The sequence below is a fragment of the Gavialis gangeticus genome, unplaced genomic scaffold, assembly GCF_001723915.1.
Source record: "Gavialis gangeticus isolate Ggan-Ray unplaced genomic scaffold, GavGan_comp1, whole genome shotgun sequence".
Classification (NCBI taxonomy): Eukaryota; Metazoa; Chordata; order Crocodylia; family Gavialidae; genus Gavialis; species Gavialis gangeticus.
In genome coordinates, this window is record NW_017729029.1 from 61,576,469 (window position 1) to 61,595,387 (window position 18,919).

The window sequence follows — 18,919 nt, forward strand, 5'->3', positions numbered from 1 at the left end:
AATTTTTTTTGTCAACAGAAAATTACGTCTGAAAATGGTTTGGATTTAAAATGTCAGATTTTGGCTAGGTACAGACATTCAAAGAGCCCAAGGTGGAATCAATTTGAGTTATGCAGTTTTATGTAAATGGTATAGTTTAGATCAGTAGCAAAGAAATATGCATTCGCCTGTTGGTGGTGAGGCAAATCTTAGACTTTGTTTCGCCATTTTTAAACCAGTTTGTGTGTCTGACTTTTGTTCTGTTTTGGGCATAGATGGGTTTTGGGTGCTGAACTTCTGTTTTGTTAAGGGTATAACCAGTTTCCAGTCACTTATACTGGTAAAAGTGTAATGTCTAGAAACTTGCGATTTTGCAGATTTTGTGGAAACGACTGCCAAATCCACAATTGTCCGCAAAATCAACTTTAAAAAAAAACTTGATAAAAATAAAATGCTGACTCCCCAGTGGGAGCTGGTGGCCCTCATTACCTTGTAGCCTGCCTGGGAGGAGAAGGCAGTGGCTGACAGGGCTGCATGAAGGGCAGCCAAGATGGCAGCCATCCTCCTTATCCCTCCTTCCCCCTCTCCCCCCATCCTGCTACTTCAGCAATCGGGGTGAAGGGTGGGCCCACCAGGAAATGCCCATGGAATTGGCTCTTCATGCCACAACCTTGCCATGAAAATTATTTTGGCTGTGAATTAAATAGATCCCTAGTAGTGTCTATACCTGGGGTTTGAATGTTCAGAGAACATAATGAGAAACATATATCATGGATTCATAGAAAATTAGGGTTTGAAGGAATCTCAGGAGTTCATCTCTAGTCCAACCTCCTGCTCAAAGCATCATCCCCAACTAGATCTTCCCAGCCAAAGATGTGTCCAGTTTGGTCTTAAAAACCTCTAAGGATGCAGATTCTACAACTCTGGGTAGCCTGTTCCAATGTTTTATCACCCTCTTCATGAGAGTTTTTTTCCTAATATCTAACAAACTTCCCTTGTTGCAACTCGAGACCCCTACTTCTTGTTTTGTCACCCCTGAGAAACAGTCTAGCTTCATCCTCTTTTCTTAACTTAAACATCCTTCAGGTAGTTAGGTAGTTAAAAGCTGCTATTAAATCCCCTCTGTCTCCTCCAGACTGAATAAGCTCAGTTCCCTCAGCTTCTCCTCAGAAGTCATGTGTTCTATCCCCCAGAACCATTTTTGCTGCCCTTGGCTGGGCTGTCTCCAATTTATCCACATCCTTTCTGTAGTGGGGGACCAAAACTGGACACAGTACTCCAGATATGGCCTCACCAGTGCTGAATAGAGGGGAAGAATCACTTCCCTCAATCTGCTGGCAGTGCTCCTACTAATGCAGCCCTGTATGTCGTCAGCTTCACAACAAGGGCACACTGCTGGCTCATCTTCAGCTTTTATTGTCCACTGTAACCCCCATGTCCTTTTCATAGTTGGTAGGGTTGGAAGGGACCTGAGCAGATCATCAAGTCCGACCCCCTGCCATGGGCAGGAAAGAATGCTGAGGTCAAATGACTCCGGCTAGGTGTCTGTTTAGTCTCCTTTTAAAGACCTTTGGGGTAGGAGCAAGGACCACTTCCCTTGGAAGTTGGTTCCAGATCCTAGTCGACCTGACTGTGAAGTAGTTGCTGCTTAGCCAGGTGATTCCAAGCTTGTACACCTCAGTGCATGGAATTATTCCATCCTAAGTGCAGGACTTCCTTCTTGAGATTTCTTTTGGTCCAGTCCTTCAATTTGTTGAGGTTTTCTCTGAATCCTAGCCCTACCCTCCAGCATATCAGCTACTCCCCAGTTTGATGTCATCTGCTAACTTGCTGAGGATGCACTCCATGCCATCTTTTAGGTGGTTGATGAAAATATTGAATAAAATTGGCCCTAGGGCTGACCCCTGGGGCACTCAACTTGATCCAGGCTTTCAACTAGATATTGAGCCATTGATTACTACTCTCTGAGCCTGATGATTTAGCCAGTTTTCTGTCTACCTTACAGTCCATTCATCCAACCAGTACTTCCTTTGCTTGTCTGCAAGAATGTTGTTGGAGGTTGTATCAAAAGCCTTGCTAAAGTCAAGGTATATCATGCCTGCTGCTCTTCCCACATCCGCAGAACCGGTCATCTCATTGTAGAAGGCAGTTGGGTTGGTCATCCATGCTGACTGTTCCTAATCACCTTCTTCTCCTCCAAGTGCTTAGAGATGGATTCCTTGACAATCTGCTCCTTGCTTTGTTTGTTTGTTTGTTTGTTTGTTTTTTCCAGGGTCTGAGGTAAGACTGACTGGTCTGTAGTTCCCTGGATCCTCCTTTTTCCCTTTCTTAAATATGGGCACTATATTTGCCCTTTTCCAATCATCTGGGACCTTTCCTAATCGCCATGAGTTTTCAAAGGTAATGGCCAGTGGTTCTGTAGTCACGTTGGCCGACTCCTTCAGCACCCTTGGATACATCACGTTCGTACCCATGGATATGTACACATCCAGCTTTTCAAATGGTCCCTAACCTGTTCTTTTGCCACTGTTGGCTGCTCACCTACTTCCCAAACAGTTGTGCCAGGTGCAGTAGTCTGGGAGCTGACTGAGGTAAAAAAGACATTGAGTTACTTCAGGCTTTTCTTTGTCGTCTGTCACTAGGTTGCCTCCTCCATTCAGTAAGGGACCCACCACTCTGCCTGACCTTCCTTTTGTTGCTGACATACTTCACATCCCTTGCTACCTGCAAATCCACTTTTCCTTTGGTCTTCCTGATGTCATCCCTGCTTGCCTGAGCAGTACTCTTATACTCCTCTGTAGTTGTTTGTCTAATCTTCCACTTCTTGTAAACTTTGTCTTTGTATTTTACCTCACTGAAGAGCTCCCTGCTAAGCCAAGCTGGTCTTCTGCCATACTTGCTAGTCTTCCTGCACATTGGGATGGTTCATTCCTGAACCCTCAGTTTCTTTAAAATACAACCAGCTCTCCTGGACTCCTCTCCCCCATCGGACTGGCCTCCCAGAGGATCCTTCCCATCAGTTCCCTGAGTGAGTTGCCGTCTGGTTTTCTGAAGTCCAGGGTCCTTACTCTGATGCTCTCCTTCCTTCCTTTCCTCAGGATCCAGAACTCAGTTATCTTGTGGTCACTGCTGTCCAAGTTGCCATCCACTACTACATTCCCCTGCTGTTTGTGAGCAGCAGGTCAAGAAGCGCACAGTCCCTAATTGGCCTCTCCAGCATTTGCACCAGGATGTTGTCCCCAACACTCTCCAAAAACTTCCTGGATTGCCTGCCCACTGCTGTATTGCCCTCTCAGTAGATGTCAGGGTGAACCAGGGTCTGTGATTGGGAAACTTACTCTAGCTGTTTGAGGAAAGTCTCATCCTTCTGGTCTGGTGGTCTGTAGCAGACACCCACCACAACATCATCCTTGTTGCTCTTCCCTGACCCTAATCCAGAGACTTTCAAGAGTCCTGTCTCCAGTTTCATACTGGAGCTCTGAGCAATCATGTAGGTCCTTTACATACAGCGTAACTCCTCTTCCTCTTCTCCCTTGCCTGTCCTTCCTGAGCAGTGTATACCTATCCATGGCAGTGCTCCAATCATATGAACTATCCCACTACATTTCTGTTATTCCAGTTGCATTGTAGTTCCTTGACTAGTGTGAGGACTTCCAGTTTTTTCTGCTTGTTTCCCAAGCTCTGCATTTGTGAGGTTGCTAGCTGATCTTTCCCTACTTTCTCAGGAAGAATGAGAAGGCCTCCCCTGTTGCCCCCTCCTGCTTTTGCTTCCTCCAGGTCACCCACTTCTCCAGTTACTTCAGGGCTTTGGTGGTCTCTATCCCCTGGTGAACCTAGTTTAAAGCCCTCCTCGCTAGGTTAGCGAGCCTGTATCTAATAATGTACTCTTATGCTTAAAACTGGCTTTTTAACATGGTTGGGGAGACTTCCAGTGTCATCCAGTTGTTATCTATGTAAAAGATGGCAGTGAAAAAAGTGGTGGGCATATTTTGCTGTTTATTTTCCTGTGTGCAGCCTGCTGCATAATATGATATACTGCTATTCTGCATTAATTGACTGAGCAAATTCTTTCTCAGACCAAACTAAAATTCATAGTTGACCCGTTCTCAATTTGAGAACAGAGTATACTCTCCTCAACTCCACTTTTAATTGATTCCTAGATGAGGAACTTGAAAGTAAGTTGTATTACAGGAAAGTCTCCTAAAATAGTGACTGATATTCTTACTACAAAACTTTAGATTAGCTTTGTTTCAGCCTCAGTTTGAACAGATGACATTGGTCATTATGCACTGCTGTAAATGCAAATGGATTATTTCTAAGTTTTTGCACTGACAGAATGTGGTTGATTGTTTTTCAGAATTGCAGTTATGAGGCACAGCTATGGTTTATTGTTCCTAATGTCACAGTAGTGGATTACAGTGACTCGTTATGCATGTTACAAAAGTCTTCATAAGCTCCAGTGCAGATCAGGACTTGTTCTGGGCTCTGTGTGAATCCATATCATGAATGCTAAAAGCCAGTCACAATATCTATATCTAAAATCAGATACTGCAAGCCCATAATGCTACAAATAAATGAGAGCCTTTGTTTTTTTCCAGACTGTGGAAGTAATCCTCTTATATTCTTTGGAATACCCTTCAAGAAGTTTCTTTGTTGATAGGGAAGTCATGTATAATTTAAACATACAGCAGCACTCAGTTAATGCAGCTGCAAAGAGGCAATACAATTACATTTATTATTTAGGTTTTTGAGAGAGTATTCTTTCTCTCATTGAAAGACACAGGCCTGAAAAAAATCACTGGTAGTCGTAGCTGAAAGAGAGTGTGCCAAAGAGAGGCAATATGAAGGCACTGCAACCTGAGAAATCCCAAGTGTGCTGTTATGCTAAAAACGGTCAGAAGAAAATCAATCAAACACATAAGTAGTGGTTAATACCAGATCCTGCAGGGAATCATTTACTTGTCTATTTAATTAATTAGAAAACCAATCCAGCACAGTAAATCCTCCCCACGCCTTTTGTTTCCAAATGTATCCAAATAAAGGATAGTAACACATGAATACCTGAACAGAACAGCTCTCAGTTTTAAGATCGGTCACCTCAGATAGCTTTTTAGCATGTTTAACTTTATGACTGTTCTCTCTTGTAGGATTTGTTTATCAAAAAAATGGGGGTGAAAGGCTCACCAAGGAACTGGGGACAGTATTTGAAGTCATGGGTTCTCCTTGTACAAGACTTCGCATAAACTAGAGCAGCCAGAGCCAGTGACTGGAGGGGAAAGTCTAATCTAATATTATTTTTCTTTGTGAAACTCTTGGGGTTCCTAGCCAACGATCAAGACACCTTTTGTGCTATGCACAGTATGCACACACATAAACACGCAAATATTTTGTGTCTTAAAGACTTTGTTTATGTTTGATAAACACCATGTGACCAACCAACAGGTCTGGCAGTGGAAGAGAATATGATAAAAGCGAAGTCATCGCTTTGAAGAGTGGGACCAGAGCCTGAGAGGGGCGAGACTAGGACCAGGGCCCAAGTTTGTGAAGGATAAGATGAGGGATGGAACCTGAAAGCCAGGTCTGGTACAGTGGGCTTAGGCTAAGAAGGCTCAGTGAGAGGGAAAAGGGAGGTGGCCATGCAGGCTGAGGCCCCAACAAGGGAAAGTGACTAAACAGTAACACCAGTGAAGATGGGTGTGGCCGTAGGGGAGGATGGAGGCCACGAAATTGGACCATAAGCCAATTAGTGCTCTAATGCACAGATTGGCAGCAAGTGAGAGCTCATTGTGGGAGCCTGGGACGAGCTCCTTTTTTCCAGTTTAAGTAATTACATCAAGATGTGGCAGGCGAAAGGGAAGAGAGGGATACCCAGAGAGTGTCATGGCCATGGCCTAGATTTGCTACATATTCCTATTTGTAACTTTAGCAAATGGTAGTACAGAATTATTGGCTAAAACGTATACAAAGATTGGAAGTAGAAGTAGGTATCAGAACCCGGGGCCCCCTCCAAGAGCAGTGCCCAAGTTGTTTGACCATAGAGTTAGGCTCTCACTTGTTTACTGTTGTTCTGAAGTCTTTCCTTCTTTTCTTATTGCCTAGCCTTGGCAGTAGCTTTGTGGTCAGGGCATTCTGCTGGAATATAAAAGACGTGGTCTTCCCCTGAGTTGAGGGGTACCTAGAATCTGGCCATCTCATGTGCTATGCAAGTTATTTAAGCACTAGATCATTGAAGGAAGCATTTATTTTACACTCAAGCTTGTGCTAAGAGTCTTTGTTGAGAGCTTCCATGGGCAAAATAGGATCACCAGCGTGAGCCCAGTTGCATGAACTTAGCCTTTGCTTGATCTAAGCTGGGGTTGTCAATGGCAAAACAGGACCTGGATTATTGGCTTTATTATCATGATGGATAAAGTTCATTTGAAGTAATTGTATTGGAATGTGGCCTTAATTACTAATCTATACATTCGTTTAATAGAAAAGCAGTATCTGGCATACAGAGGCTGTTTCCATCATATTGAATACCAGCTCCTTTTGAGACCCATCCTATTTTGTATATCTCCTTAAAAGACTTCTTCCAAGAAGGCTGCATATCAAGCTTCTGGGGAACACATGTTGGACCAGTAGCTCTGAACTGTTTTAAGGCATTCATGGTTCACTTGCCTGTGGAGGTGGCCAGCTCCCATAGCCCTTTTTTTACTCTCACACCTTCCTGGCCATTGTAGACATGGGCTTCATGTATCGGAATGATAATACCTAGTTTCTGCAAAGATCAGCAAGGTGCTGACTGCATGTGTGCTCTTTTCCCTAGCATACTTACTAAGAGCTGGGCTGTACTATCGCAGGTTTAACCTCTGAAGTTTTAATTTTGGCGACGGTGATGTAGCAACTTAGTATAAACATAAATTTGAGGCAAACTAAGAAAGTGAAGGAGGAAGTTCCAGGCTGAGTACATCCTACAGAATTCATTTGTGAGCAACTCATTTCCTCTAGAGGCTTCCCAAGAGAAAAGACAGCTGTTGGAACCTTTCATAGCCCATGAAAAAGCAAGTTCAGTCCATCTCCACAACTTTGAGGATCTACAGATGCTAAGTAAAGACATGGTGGTGATCCAGCCTACACGTTTAAAACATCTTCATTTTACCTTTCCTGGACCTGGCAAAAAACACTAAATAAAACTTGATGTTGAAAAGTCTAAAGGAAAAAAATATTTAGAGATGTGTCTCAATGTTGAAGGCCTGCTAAGTGAAGAATCTGCATAATCTTTAAAAGATAGGTATATGATTATGTAGGTTGGAAGATTTATTTGGCCAACCAGATTGCCCTTTTCATCTAAGCTGTTACGTGGCAAATGGGGAAAAAATGGAGCCATGGTAATGACTCTATAATTAAGGCTGTACCTAGCATTTTATTCTAAAATCTGCTTTTAATCTCACTGTCCCCTTTTAACCTCCTCATAAATTTGTGTTCCAATTTCTCAATTAAGGTTTCTATCCAGAGAAGGGTTGCTTTTTTGCCAAAGTTTTAATTAGACAAGATATCTGGAACATATGGCAAGTTGGAAGAAATGAGGCTTTTTATTTTTTGGAAATGTCTGACTTATGTCTTATCTTAACCATGTCCTTTTTAAGACACTGCTTTGGATTTATGCAATTGTTCTCAATGACTGCATATATTCTTAGCAGCTTTAGAGAAGTTTGCTCAGTTAACTTGGAAGACTTACTATGACACTTGAAATTACAAACATTTTGTCAGATCCAGGAAAAATTTTTTCATAGATTCATAGATTAAGGGTCGGAAGGGACCTAGTAGATCTTCTAGCCTGACCCCCCGCCAGGGCGGGAGAACAGCAAAGAAACCCCAAAAAGAGAAACGGGACTCAAATGAGTCCAGCCAGGTAGGCATCCAGCCTCTTCTTAAAGTCATTAGTCATTCTTAAAAGTCTTTGGTCATTTTACTTAGTTTTCAAAATGTCAGCCTTCTTTTGAAACCAGTAAGGTCAATCTGTTTTTCAGATATAAACATGTAAAGTTAGGTCCCTAAATCCATATACAAGCAGTTGACTTGGTAGTTATACCTTTTCTCTAACGAGGCAGGACAGGGTGGTACCCTGCCCTTCTTTCTGCCTGACTTCAGACAACGCAGCTAACTACCTTGGTCAACTTCTCTGTAAGGAAGAGGCTGCTGGCCTCCTCGTTTTGGTGGGGAAAACAGAAGGAGAAAGATGGTGGTAAACCAGGCAAAGGGATACCATAGGCATTTCCAATCCACTGTGGATGAAAAATGCAAATATTATTGTACTTTGTGCTAACAGCACAGACCAGAAACTCCCTTTTGCGAGCATTTTTTACTGGTATTGCTTTTGATGCCATTAATAGAGTCATTCTCCATGGTCGTTACTAATGGTAACACTAGCTAGTGTTGAGAGTCAGCATACAAGCACCTGAAAGCCCTGCTGTGGGGAGTCTTGGAAATGGCTGATGAAACCTCACAGGTGACTTCAGCTGGTTTGGGAAACGATAGGGCTAGACCAGGCAGGAATCAGTATGCTATAAACTATTATTTGAATGACTTGTATTCTCACATTGACAATTTGCCATGTGCAAGAACCCTTTTCTCATGTGTGTTTTTGTTTGTTTTTTAATTCTCTTTATAGAACTTGGATGCTCTGCATGACCATCTTGCCACTATTTACCCAGGTATGCGAGCCCCTTCCTTCAGGTGCACTGATGCAGAAAAAGGGAAAGGACTTATTCTGCATTATTATTCGGAGAGAGAAGGACTCCAGGATATCGTCATTGGGATCATCAAAACAGTAGCTCAGCAGATCCATGGTACAGAAATAGATATGAAGGTAAAATTTAATGGCTTATGCAGATTGAAAGTTAGCGTCTTTCATATTATTTGAAAGAGCTGTAAGGTATACTACAAGACAGTATTTCTTTATTCTGTCATCCTCTCCACAAAACTTATTCTGTCAGTGTTCTCAAAAAGCTCTCCAGGTCCACCTAACTCTCTGTTAACCCAAAGGCCTTGTGCTGTAATCACCAGCTTTTCCTTGGTCATACACGTATGATGGCTGCACAAAAAGGAAAGGGCATAAAAGCTCGCATCTTACACTAGTAGGCTAGCTGTATGGGACAATTTTCAGGCTGCTTTATGCCACTACAAAATGGCCATAATGCACCACAGGTCTGGGTCAAGAAGTGAACAACATTATCATGTCCCACTGAAACTGGATAGTAGATTTTAAATTCGTCACAGTGTAATTTAGTCAAGATATATGGGGAAATGCACCTTTTTGTATAAGGTGTCATGAAATCTTTAATTAAAATAAGTGATTAGGAACATTTATTTACTTTTTTTGCTTCTCTGATAGATTGCAACTATAAGAGCACAGTTCCTCCTTCTGACTACTATGGATTACTGGTCTAGTACTAATGAAAGAAATGTATATTGCTTTAAACTCAAAAATAATACTTTGTTCTACTTTGAATCTAACTCAGGAGTGTGAAAAAATATAGCCTGTGGGCTGCATTTGGCTCACCAACGGATTCTGTCCAGCCTGCGTTGCCCTACCTGGCCCAGGCACAGGGGGCAGCCTGGGCCATGGCATATGTGGCCGATCCCACCACCCCTAGACACATGACTTGGCTTCTCAGCAGCCCCCCGAGCAGCAGCTTGATCTGCCCAGCTGCTGCTGCCAGTCGACCCTGAACCCACTGCTGGGGAGCACTATGTGGATGGGTAGGCGGGGTTTCTGTGAAGACCAGCCCAGGAACCTTGTGGGCAGGGTGTGCTTGGCCGGGCAGATGGAATGGGGCTGTGGGCAGTCAGGGAGTGGGACAGGTGGGTAGGTCTGGGATCTCAGGGCAGTGACAGTATGGGGCCAGAGCCCAGGGCAGCACTGCAATCTGCTCCCCACAGATCCCTGTGACAACTGCCGGTTCCACAGACAGGGACTTGTAGAAAGTGGATTGTGGCTCTGCTCTGGGCCCTGGCTCTGTACTGTCGCTGCTCCATGATCCTGGATGCTGCTTCCCGCCCACCCGTGGCCCCATTCCATCCACCTGGCTGAGCGCACCACCTGCCTGCTCCATTTGGTGCCCCCAGTGGTAGGTGTGGGGCAAACAGGCCTGGGGCTGAATAGGATTAGTTGCCCTTTTACCCCTCCCTGCTCCCACTAAGCCAGGCGAGCCTGGGTGAGCACCCCATCACCCCCAGCGTGGAACAACTCACACTAACTTCTTAAGTGGCTAAATATAATTGCCTACCCCGACCTAGTTAAAGCTTGAAAGCAAGGGAGATCTGAAGGATACTGTACTTGCAGTGTAACATTTAACTATGAATGTAAATCACTACTTCAAAAACACATTTGTGTGTTTGTTTACTTAGTTAATCATCTCATATTTAGGGATTGTACAACAAAAAAATTACATGGCTTAAATGATGTATTTTGGGAGACTGGATGACTAAGAGTTTGGTAATGAGACACTTAACTTTTGTATTTTCAGGTTTCTTCTTAGAATTCAGGTCAAATTTGTGCCTGAAAGTTGGTGATGCCTCAATATGTTTAGATTCTACCTGTTTGGTGTTCATACTGCAAAACCACCAACATAGTAGGGCTGTGTGAAACAGCACCATTTCATTTCAGCTTTTGCTTCTATGGGACAGTGTTTGTTTCAAGTTTTGTTTAGTTTCAAAAGCACTGTTCCACTTTGTTTTGTCGAGACTGTTCCACTGTTTCAACGCTGTTTTTATGTTTCACCCACAGGATAGAATGGGGAAGCACAAAACTGCCTATAACTTTGTCATTTCTTGCCTGATTTGGATGAAACATGCAGGCATGGTGGCCCCTGCTGAGGCCATGAAGCCTGGTAGCTTTCAAGGAGATAGGTGCAGAGGTTTCTTGGAAACTGCACTTCAAATTGGTCAGAGCAAAACTCGTGATGTGTGATTGTGTGCGTGTGTGTATGTTTTCTGTCCTTCCCCCGGAGCCCTGGGATTGGAGTGGACCTTGGGGAAGGATCACAGTTGCTGACCAGCTACACAGTCAATATGAGAGCAGTCCTTCCCCCCTCTTCCCACCTCCCTCTCCTTTACTTTCTGGTTCCCTGCAGGCAACCCCAGCTTGAACATCAAAACTCAAAACATTTTGACTGCCCTTGTTTCGTTTCAAGGCTGTTTCAAAGCCCTTTATTTCATTTTGATTTTGCTGTTTCGAGGTTGAAACAGCCGGTGAAATTTTGCACAGCCCTACAATACAGTAGTCATGACTTTGCTTATAGGCACAGACTGAATGGGTGTCAAAATAACTCTCTTGACAGTGGTTCATCCAGCCCTGTAGATTGGCAAGGGTAGGGTTGCTGTTTAGATTCTGCTGAAATCAGTCTAGTACTTTTTATGCACATTAAATGCATTAAGGATAATTAAATATTGATTATCAATATACTTTTCACTTCAGTGTCATCTCCATGGTCTTTTCTAGAGTTTTTCATTACTATATTGCCATTAAAGAGAAACTTAACATCAATCTAAGGTACTGTAACTGAGCAGAGATTAATTTAACACAGATGTGGTTTATGAGCCAGAGGCATAGCATCCCCTTAAATGTAACTGGCACATCTGTACTGCTGTGCTCTGTATAGTACCCATTGCTTACATTATGTTTTACAAGTTACATTAATTACATTTCTGTGTGATGTTTTGCTAATGGAACATAATCCGTAATTACCACAAATATTAAGTCCTACTCAAAGGTTGTCTTGTGCAGTTTATCCTGAAATAAACATTTCTGTACCACTGTTAGCTAAGAAGGGCTATGCTCTGTGACCCTTAATTGCATTAAATATCACTGTTTCCCAAATGCTGTCAATGACTTCAGTGGCATTTTTCATGGAATAAGATACTACTTAGTCTGTGTATAGGGTTAAAATCTGCCCATTAGCATTACAGTCACAGCTTTATTAATGCAAAAACCAGTAATTTTCTCTTCATGCTGAGGTCAGACATTAATAAAAACTGTTCTCAGAATGAGCAGTTTAAAGCTAGACAAAGTGGCTGGTCTGCTATTGGGGGACGTAAAATACTCAGAAAAGCAGGATCTGAAAAAATGTTAAGAGATGATTTTCTTTCATTCTAATTCTGTGAACCTTGTATTCTGGTTTATTTAGCATTTTAGTGCTTCCATCTTCCAGATTTTTGAGTAACATTTTTAAGAAATTCATAATATGTTCCCCCATGTTCCACATTACTGGTTCTCAACCCTTTGAGACTCAAGCCATCTGCTATAACGCTTCTGAATTTAGCAGCACCCTCTGGATTCTGGGCAGAGGGAGCTCCTCATTTTCCATGTGCAGGGAAGATATATTCTGTGCACCTTTGCCTCTGTACGAAGCTTGAGGATACCCCTCGTCCCCAAGAAGTGCAGTGGCTGGATTAGCACTTATTATATCTTGTCCATGGTGGTGGCATTGCTGGAGTGGGCTCTCAGGCAGGCTAGCAGCAACAGCCCTGTGGCAGCTCCTCTTGTCAAGCTGGGCCATAGTGGGGCACCCCCTTCCTGCTGCAGATGCTTCTTGGTACTGCATCACACAGTATCTCCCAGAAACAGAGATACAACATCCATAAAGGGATGTCATGGCACCCTAGTTAAAAATCTGTGCTCTAGAAACAAATCAAAATAGGAAAAACACTAGAGACCATCATCCACTGTTCTTCACGCACCCAACAGTCCCTACTCCAACATACCTTTTCCCTTCTCCACATATTCTTCAACCCACTCCATTTTCAAAAGCTTTGAGAATTCACTTTGCTCTGAGGGTCAATGCAATTTGGATCTGTTGGACCTAAAATAGGCAGGAGCCATAGTGTTTAGGGCTTTATAGGTTAAAAGTGATACCTTGAAACAAATAGGAATTGGTATACGTTTTATGAACAAATGTAATGTGGCCATTTTAGAAGCACTGCAAAAGCAAATAAGTGTTTGGATTATGCAATAGCTGAGGCTTCCAGGTGTAGCCTAGATTAAGTGTATTATAGTGATTCAATTTTGAGGTAATAAATACTGTATTGGTCGGATTGTAAGTCTAGCACTTTTTCTTCCAGAAGAACCACAACATAGCACTTGACTTACATGCAGGGTTGACCTGTAATTGGTTCCTCTATACTCCTGACTTTTGTACTTGCAGCATATTTATGTCTGCAATAAAAATACTAAGTCTGACTTTCAGTGCAGTTCTCATTTTAGTATTGTCAGTGCATTTAACCCTTTGGGTCATTTCCTTATTTATTTGATTCTCTGATTTTGTAAGGACACTAGCATTCCGAGGTCTCTATCTGTTTATCAACTTATAGTTGGGGGGGGGGGGGAACAGTTTTTTTCCTTAAATTGAACATCAAAATGTGGGGTTGAATTATATGCAGGGTCAACTTTATAATAAGAACAATACATGAATAGTTGTACTGAATTGCATGCACAAGTATCGGATGTACAGACACATCCAGTATTATCTAAAATGAAACTCGGGCACTGTCTCTGAAAAACCCCAGGCTCTGCCATGTGTTGCATAAGTTAGTTACACTGTCCTGGTCATATGAAATGAAAGTGTTGAGTAGGACTCCACCATAACCTGAGTCCACTACAGCATGGCTGCTCACAGACTTGTTATAGATGGAACTGGAGAGTCCGAATCCTGCCTAAGAGCTCGGACGGAAGATGAGCAATTGCCCACTACTGCTCTGTACTTTCTCAAAAGAAAGAACCAGAACTACTCAAAAGTAACTTCTGTTTACTGAAGTGTCATCAAAACCACCTGGTTAGTGGAACTGCGTGCAACTAATAGATCTAATAATGTCAACATGGATGTCTGTTCTTCCATCACCAAAAGATCATGAATCAACCTAAGTAGCACAATCCCCATATTGAAGCTTGGCCAAGGAACTATGCTGCATTTCCTGGTACTTCAAAGCACATATTTCATTAGATACTCCTTAGCATCTGGTGGATTTTAGGGGTAGAGCAGTATAATCACAAGTGAATTTAATAAAAAAGACGTAAATGTTTGAGGGGGAGTTTAGACAGCCCTACCTAAAATTTTGACTGTGACGTCATTGCAGCCAGGCCTCCATACAGGATGAATATTATGCTCTGAAACAGGTATTTTAAGTCCAATTTTTACAAAATAAGGCTGCCGGCCACCCCACTTGTATTGACTGAGACCATTTTCAGAGCAGAACAGGCTGACTTTCACAGCACTGTATGTGGTAAGAGACCTGCCTTATGTGCCGGGGTCTGCCGCTGGTGAATTCCCAGCCTTGCCATGTGTGATCAGTGGCATTCATATCTCAGCTGATATATTAGACTCTATAAAACATTCATGTTCCCACTTCTCCTGAGCAGAGTTTCATGAATCGGAGATAAAATTGCATGTGTTTTCTTTTACTTGCGTTTCTTTGTGATCTGCTGACAGAAGAAGATTGGACATTGAGGTTGATGAGTTTTTGTCTGTTAGGTGCCTTCAGTAGCATTATAATTTTTCCCCCACCCCAGATTAATTGGTGCGAGTGTTACTTGCCTATTCCTGTTCCTCTTCTTGCCCTACAGGCTTTCCACACCACAATGGAATTTGTAAGAGTCTGTCACTGGCTCCTGATGCAAAATCTGAGTTTTAATATTTTTCCAAAAGGGGTTACTGTTTTAACCCTCCAGGCTGCACAGAAACTTCCCAACCACATGAGGGGAAAAAGAAATATTGAGACGGGTACATTGTTTTGTTTTTTTTTCATCCGAGACTATTATATTATGAGGATGACCAGCCAAATAGAATTGTTGCTTCACAGATTTCCTAGGATTTTTAAATCCATAATGTTATTCAGGATCATCTTGCTACAGATTGTAATAGAATTTTGATGCCACAGAACTGAGCCGACTATCCAATTAGTTGTGTAAGCATGATCAGACTGGGTGATTGCTGACACTGTAATAGTCAAGAACTTCCCAGACTCATACAGAGAATTTGCAGTTCAGTGGGAACTGCAGTTCATTGCCAGATAAAGGTATTCTCCTAGTTCTAACTCTGGGGCTTGAAACTGTTTGACCATAGCATTTTCTTAACATTTGCTTTGTATTATGATGCACCAAATACTTGCTATTACTCCCTAAGTAACAGCCACTTGGAAATAGCTGTATCAGAACTTGTCAAGTAGCATCATTCAACGAGGATTGCTAATACAAAGCCAAGGATCCCATCCTGTATTAAATCATGGATAGCTGAAGTCTGACTATATAGAAATAATACACTGAAAAACAGGATCCTTGTGCAGTGATGCTTCTTCCTTCTGAGAAATAAATGAAAGTGAAATCAATAAGATGAAGATTGAATATATTGATAAATCTATTTTATCCCGGCCTTCATTTCTCTTCAAGTACATTGCATCGTATGAAGTTTAGTGGATAATATGCAACTTCTCAGTATCCAGGAGCTGCACAAGGTACCATGGGACCCATGTTGCCCTATCTTCCCTGCGTGCTCTGGTGTCCCATCTGCTGCACCATGCTCCTAGGAACCCCATCACACTCTAAGCTCCTTGGCCACTGCCTTCCCTGCTGCGCTGCACTCTTCAGGCACTCTGATCCATGGGCTTCTCTGGTACTGCAGATTGTACTGTGCTATAATGCACTGCCCCACCCCCTGGGGCTGGGGAATGGAAGCCAGAGAGAGACAGCCTGGACAGCCCTTCTGTTGCAGCCGAAGTGATGGGAGTGGGGGGAGCAGCAACCAAGTGGGAGCACAAGGACTGCAGTTGAGCCTGTTACAGTTCCCTTGCAACTCTTGGGCCATCAGTTGAACAACTCTGATATATATTTAGTATAGAATGCTGCTGTATACAATATGTAAATAAGTTGCAATGCTATTTGCTTTTTTAAAAGGTGAAACTCATCTTTTTCTGTGAGATTCTTAGAATGTGCCAGTAATTTAAAAATGCTTCCTGTTGTTCCTAAAACAGGTGTGCTCTAAAGTGTCTTGGGAGATATTTACTGTTTGTACCAGAGCAAGGGGTTTTTCAAAATGGTCTACAACTTTAGTATTGATGTAACTTTACATTTATCTGAGCAGGAACTGAAGATACTGAAGATACATTTTGTTGTGAAGCACAGGAGAGGGAACTGGGTAGATGCTGTATATTCTCTTTGAAACCTGAATGGTGATTTGTCTTGATTTTAACTGCAGTTGCCATGGTGATTGAGCTCCTAGACGTGGTAGGTTGACGTCACTAACCAGCTAGAACCACTGAAGGAAGCAGAAGAATTAAACTTGATTCTTGGCTTTGTCGTTGTTGATGTTGCTCTGTCATTTATCAAGCATTTGACAGCGTCTTCTCCAGTGCTATTTGCATATCGTTGAAATTCTGTGGTTTTCATTTGTAATACAGTAGCCTAAGTTTTGCTCTCATCTATACCCTATTGTTACTTGGTCAGAATCACTTTGGGCCACATCCTCAATTTCAGTTTACACCAAATGAAAACTAGCTCTGTAGGTTTCATTTGAATTTACAGAAATGAAACTGAGTGCAGAATTTAGCCAGATTTTTAAATACTTGGAAGTCCTTATTTAAATGGACGTACAAGTAAAGGATTAAGGTACTGCAGGAAAAAGGGAATAGAATGTAACTGGTATGAAACCAGTAGGATTGTATAGACGTTTTTATAAACATCTACAAAAATATTGTGCATAATGTGATCCTTGCTGTGCATTTTGAGTCATTCTAAAACATTCTGCATAACATTTATATTCTGTTAAATTCTTTAACGTAAATTCTTTGAAAAAGTCAAGAGAAAAGATGCATTTTTTTTATCTATTTGATCCCTATTAGGTAGTGTTGGATTGCTTCTTCAGGGACAATTTTAACCTGGTTTGAGATTCTTTAGTAGAGAGTTTGGTAGAAGCCCTGCAAGACTTCATAAGTGGTAAAAATTATGAGGGGAGTAAATAATGTTAGCAGGACGAAAGGCTCAAGATTACCTATCATAAATTGTGTATCCATTATCTGAGTTATTCACAGAAGATGTGCTAAAACTCTCTCCCTGGGAATTGATATGATTATGGCCACTATCAGGGAAAGAACAGTTTGGCAAGGGGGAAAGAGAGTGGTGTTGGTACCTCTGGAAGACAGATGCTGACTGCAGATATTTGTTCAGATTGAGGCAGATTGGAAGGCATCTCCTAATGATGTAGAATGGGAATGAGTTTCTTAATAGGTGTTGCAACCAAGAGGCAATTTCTTTCTCAACCCCTTCACTGTCATATGAGGGAGGTGTGTGAATTTTGGCATTGGGCTTGGAACCAGGTTGATAGGATGGAAGGTTGATGGCAGCCCTGCACCAAACGGAACAGATTACTATAGGAAGGGTAGCCTATACTGGATCAATCAATGCCAGATAGTTCCCAGTTGTGTTACTTAATAATGTTGCAGATTAGGGAAACTGTAGTGGAAACATAACATTCTGTTCTCACTAGGAGGGTAGTAAAGCACTGGAACAGGTTACCCAGAGAGGTGGTGGAATCTCCATCCTTAGAGGTTTTTAAGACCTGGCTAGACAAAGCTTTGGCTGGGATGATCTAGGTGCGGATGGTCCTGCTTTGAGAAGGGGGTTGGATTAGATGACCGCCTGAGGTCCCTTCCAACCCTAATTTTCTATGATTTTCTATATTCAGTCTTTTAGGGTATGTGACAGGGCACTGTGCCTGCCACTTTAAGGGCCTGGAGCTGGCAGCTGCCAGGTGCCTGATGAGGGCAGCCATTTCGAACCTAGGGCTGCCCACATAAACAGGGCAGTTCTGCTGCTGGAGGCCAGGCAACAACAGATGATACCAGCAGCCCCCCAGCGATGGAGGTAAGGGAGGAGCTGTAGGGGATGGTCAGGAGGCTCCTGGTCCTGGGCATGACCTAAAACTGCACCCTGCTGGGAGTGGGTGGCCTGGTGGGGCTCTCAGTGGCATGGGAGGCCCCAGAAAATGCCAGGCCAGTTACCAACCCAGTAAACGGTGGGTTGGGGCACGTTAACCCTAGCCCCTGTAACCAGGTGGTTTACCTCTTGTTTGGAGGGCCTGGAGGGTGGACCCCTAGAGAGAGAGAAAAGGCCATAGACTGTCTGAACTTCCCCTGACTGGTTCATGCTAGGGCCAGGACTGGAAGGGTCAAAGGGCTGGGGGCCCACTGCGAGGAACGCCCAAGAGCTGCACGCTTAGGGTCCTAACTGGCCTGGAGGTGGGTCGGGGCTAGTAGCCAAAGGTCCCGGTGGGACCACACCTGAAGGGGAAGCGGTTCAGGGAGCTATGCTGCCTAGTATGAAGGCAGATGAGACCGCCTGAAGAGAAGAATCCAGGCAGGGTTCAATTAGTTGGATTCTAGGGCCCAGTGTGAGGGGCCGGTGATGATGATAACATCTAGATGCCATCAGTGAGGCTTGGCTGCGGTGTAGAGGAGGAATGGAGCTGCAGATAGCACCCCCTGGCATCGGGGCAGGAAAGGGGCAGCCTCCTGCATAATTGCATCAGTGAACTAATTAACAACAAGGCATGGCGTGTGAGAAAACGGATGGTTAGCCCAGAAACAGGTGGGTGGGCTACAGTGAGATTGGCCCGGAGCAGGCCCCTTGTTACAGAGTAGTTTTTAGAAAATCAACTGCAGGAATCCAATTTATATATACAGAGTCCATAATAATTTAACTTGGTTACTGCTTTTAACAGGTGCAGATGAATTTGCTTTCCTCTAGGGTTTGGTCCAAATTCCATTCAAATTAATGCAAAGGTTCTCATTGATGGGCTTTGGCTCAGGCCTTTAGTGGCTTTCTTTGCTTCTTTTTTTATACAGGCGGAAGGCAGGCCAGGGTGGCACCTTAAGGGTACTTTTATACATGTTCCGGGGGGGGGGGGGGGGG

The 18,919-nt window shown here is 43.1% G+C and overlaps 1 protein-coding gene across 2 annotated transcripts in view; it reads left to right on the plus strand.

The window, feature by feature from the left end:
• GUCY1B3 (guanylate cyclase 1 soluble subunit beta) overlaps nt 1-18,919 on the plus strand; it is a 90,031-nt gene that overhangs the window by 45,544 nt on the left and 25,568 nt on the right. For both annotated transcript variants that reach the window (XM_019521688.1, XM_019521687.1), the window contains exon 5: nt 8,633-8,830. In XM_019521688.1, coding sequence (XP_019377233.1) covers nt 8,633-8,830 — 198 coding nt within the window. The remainder of the gene's footprint in view (nt 1-8,632; nt 8,831-18,919) is intronic.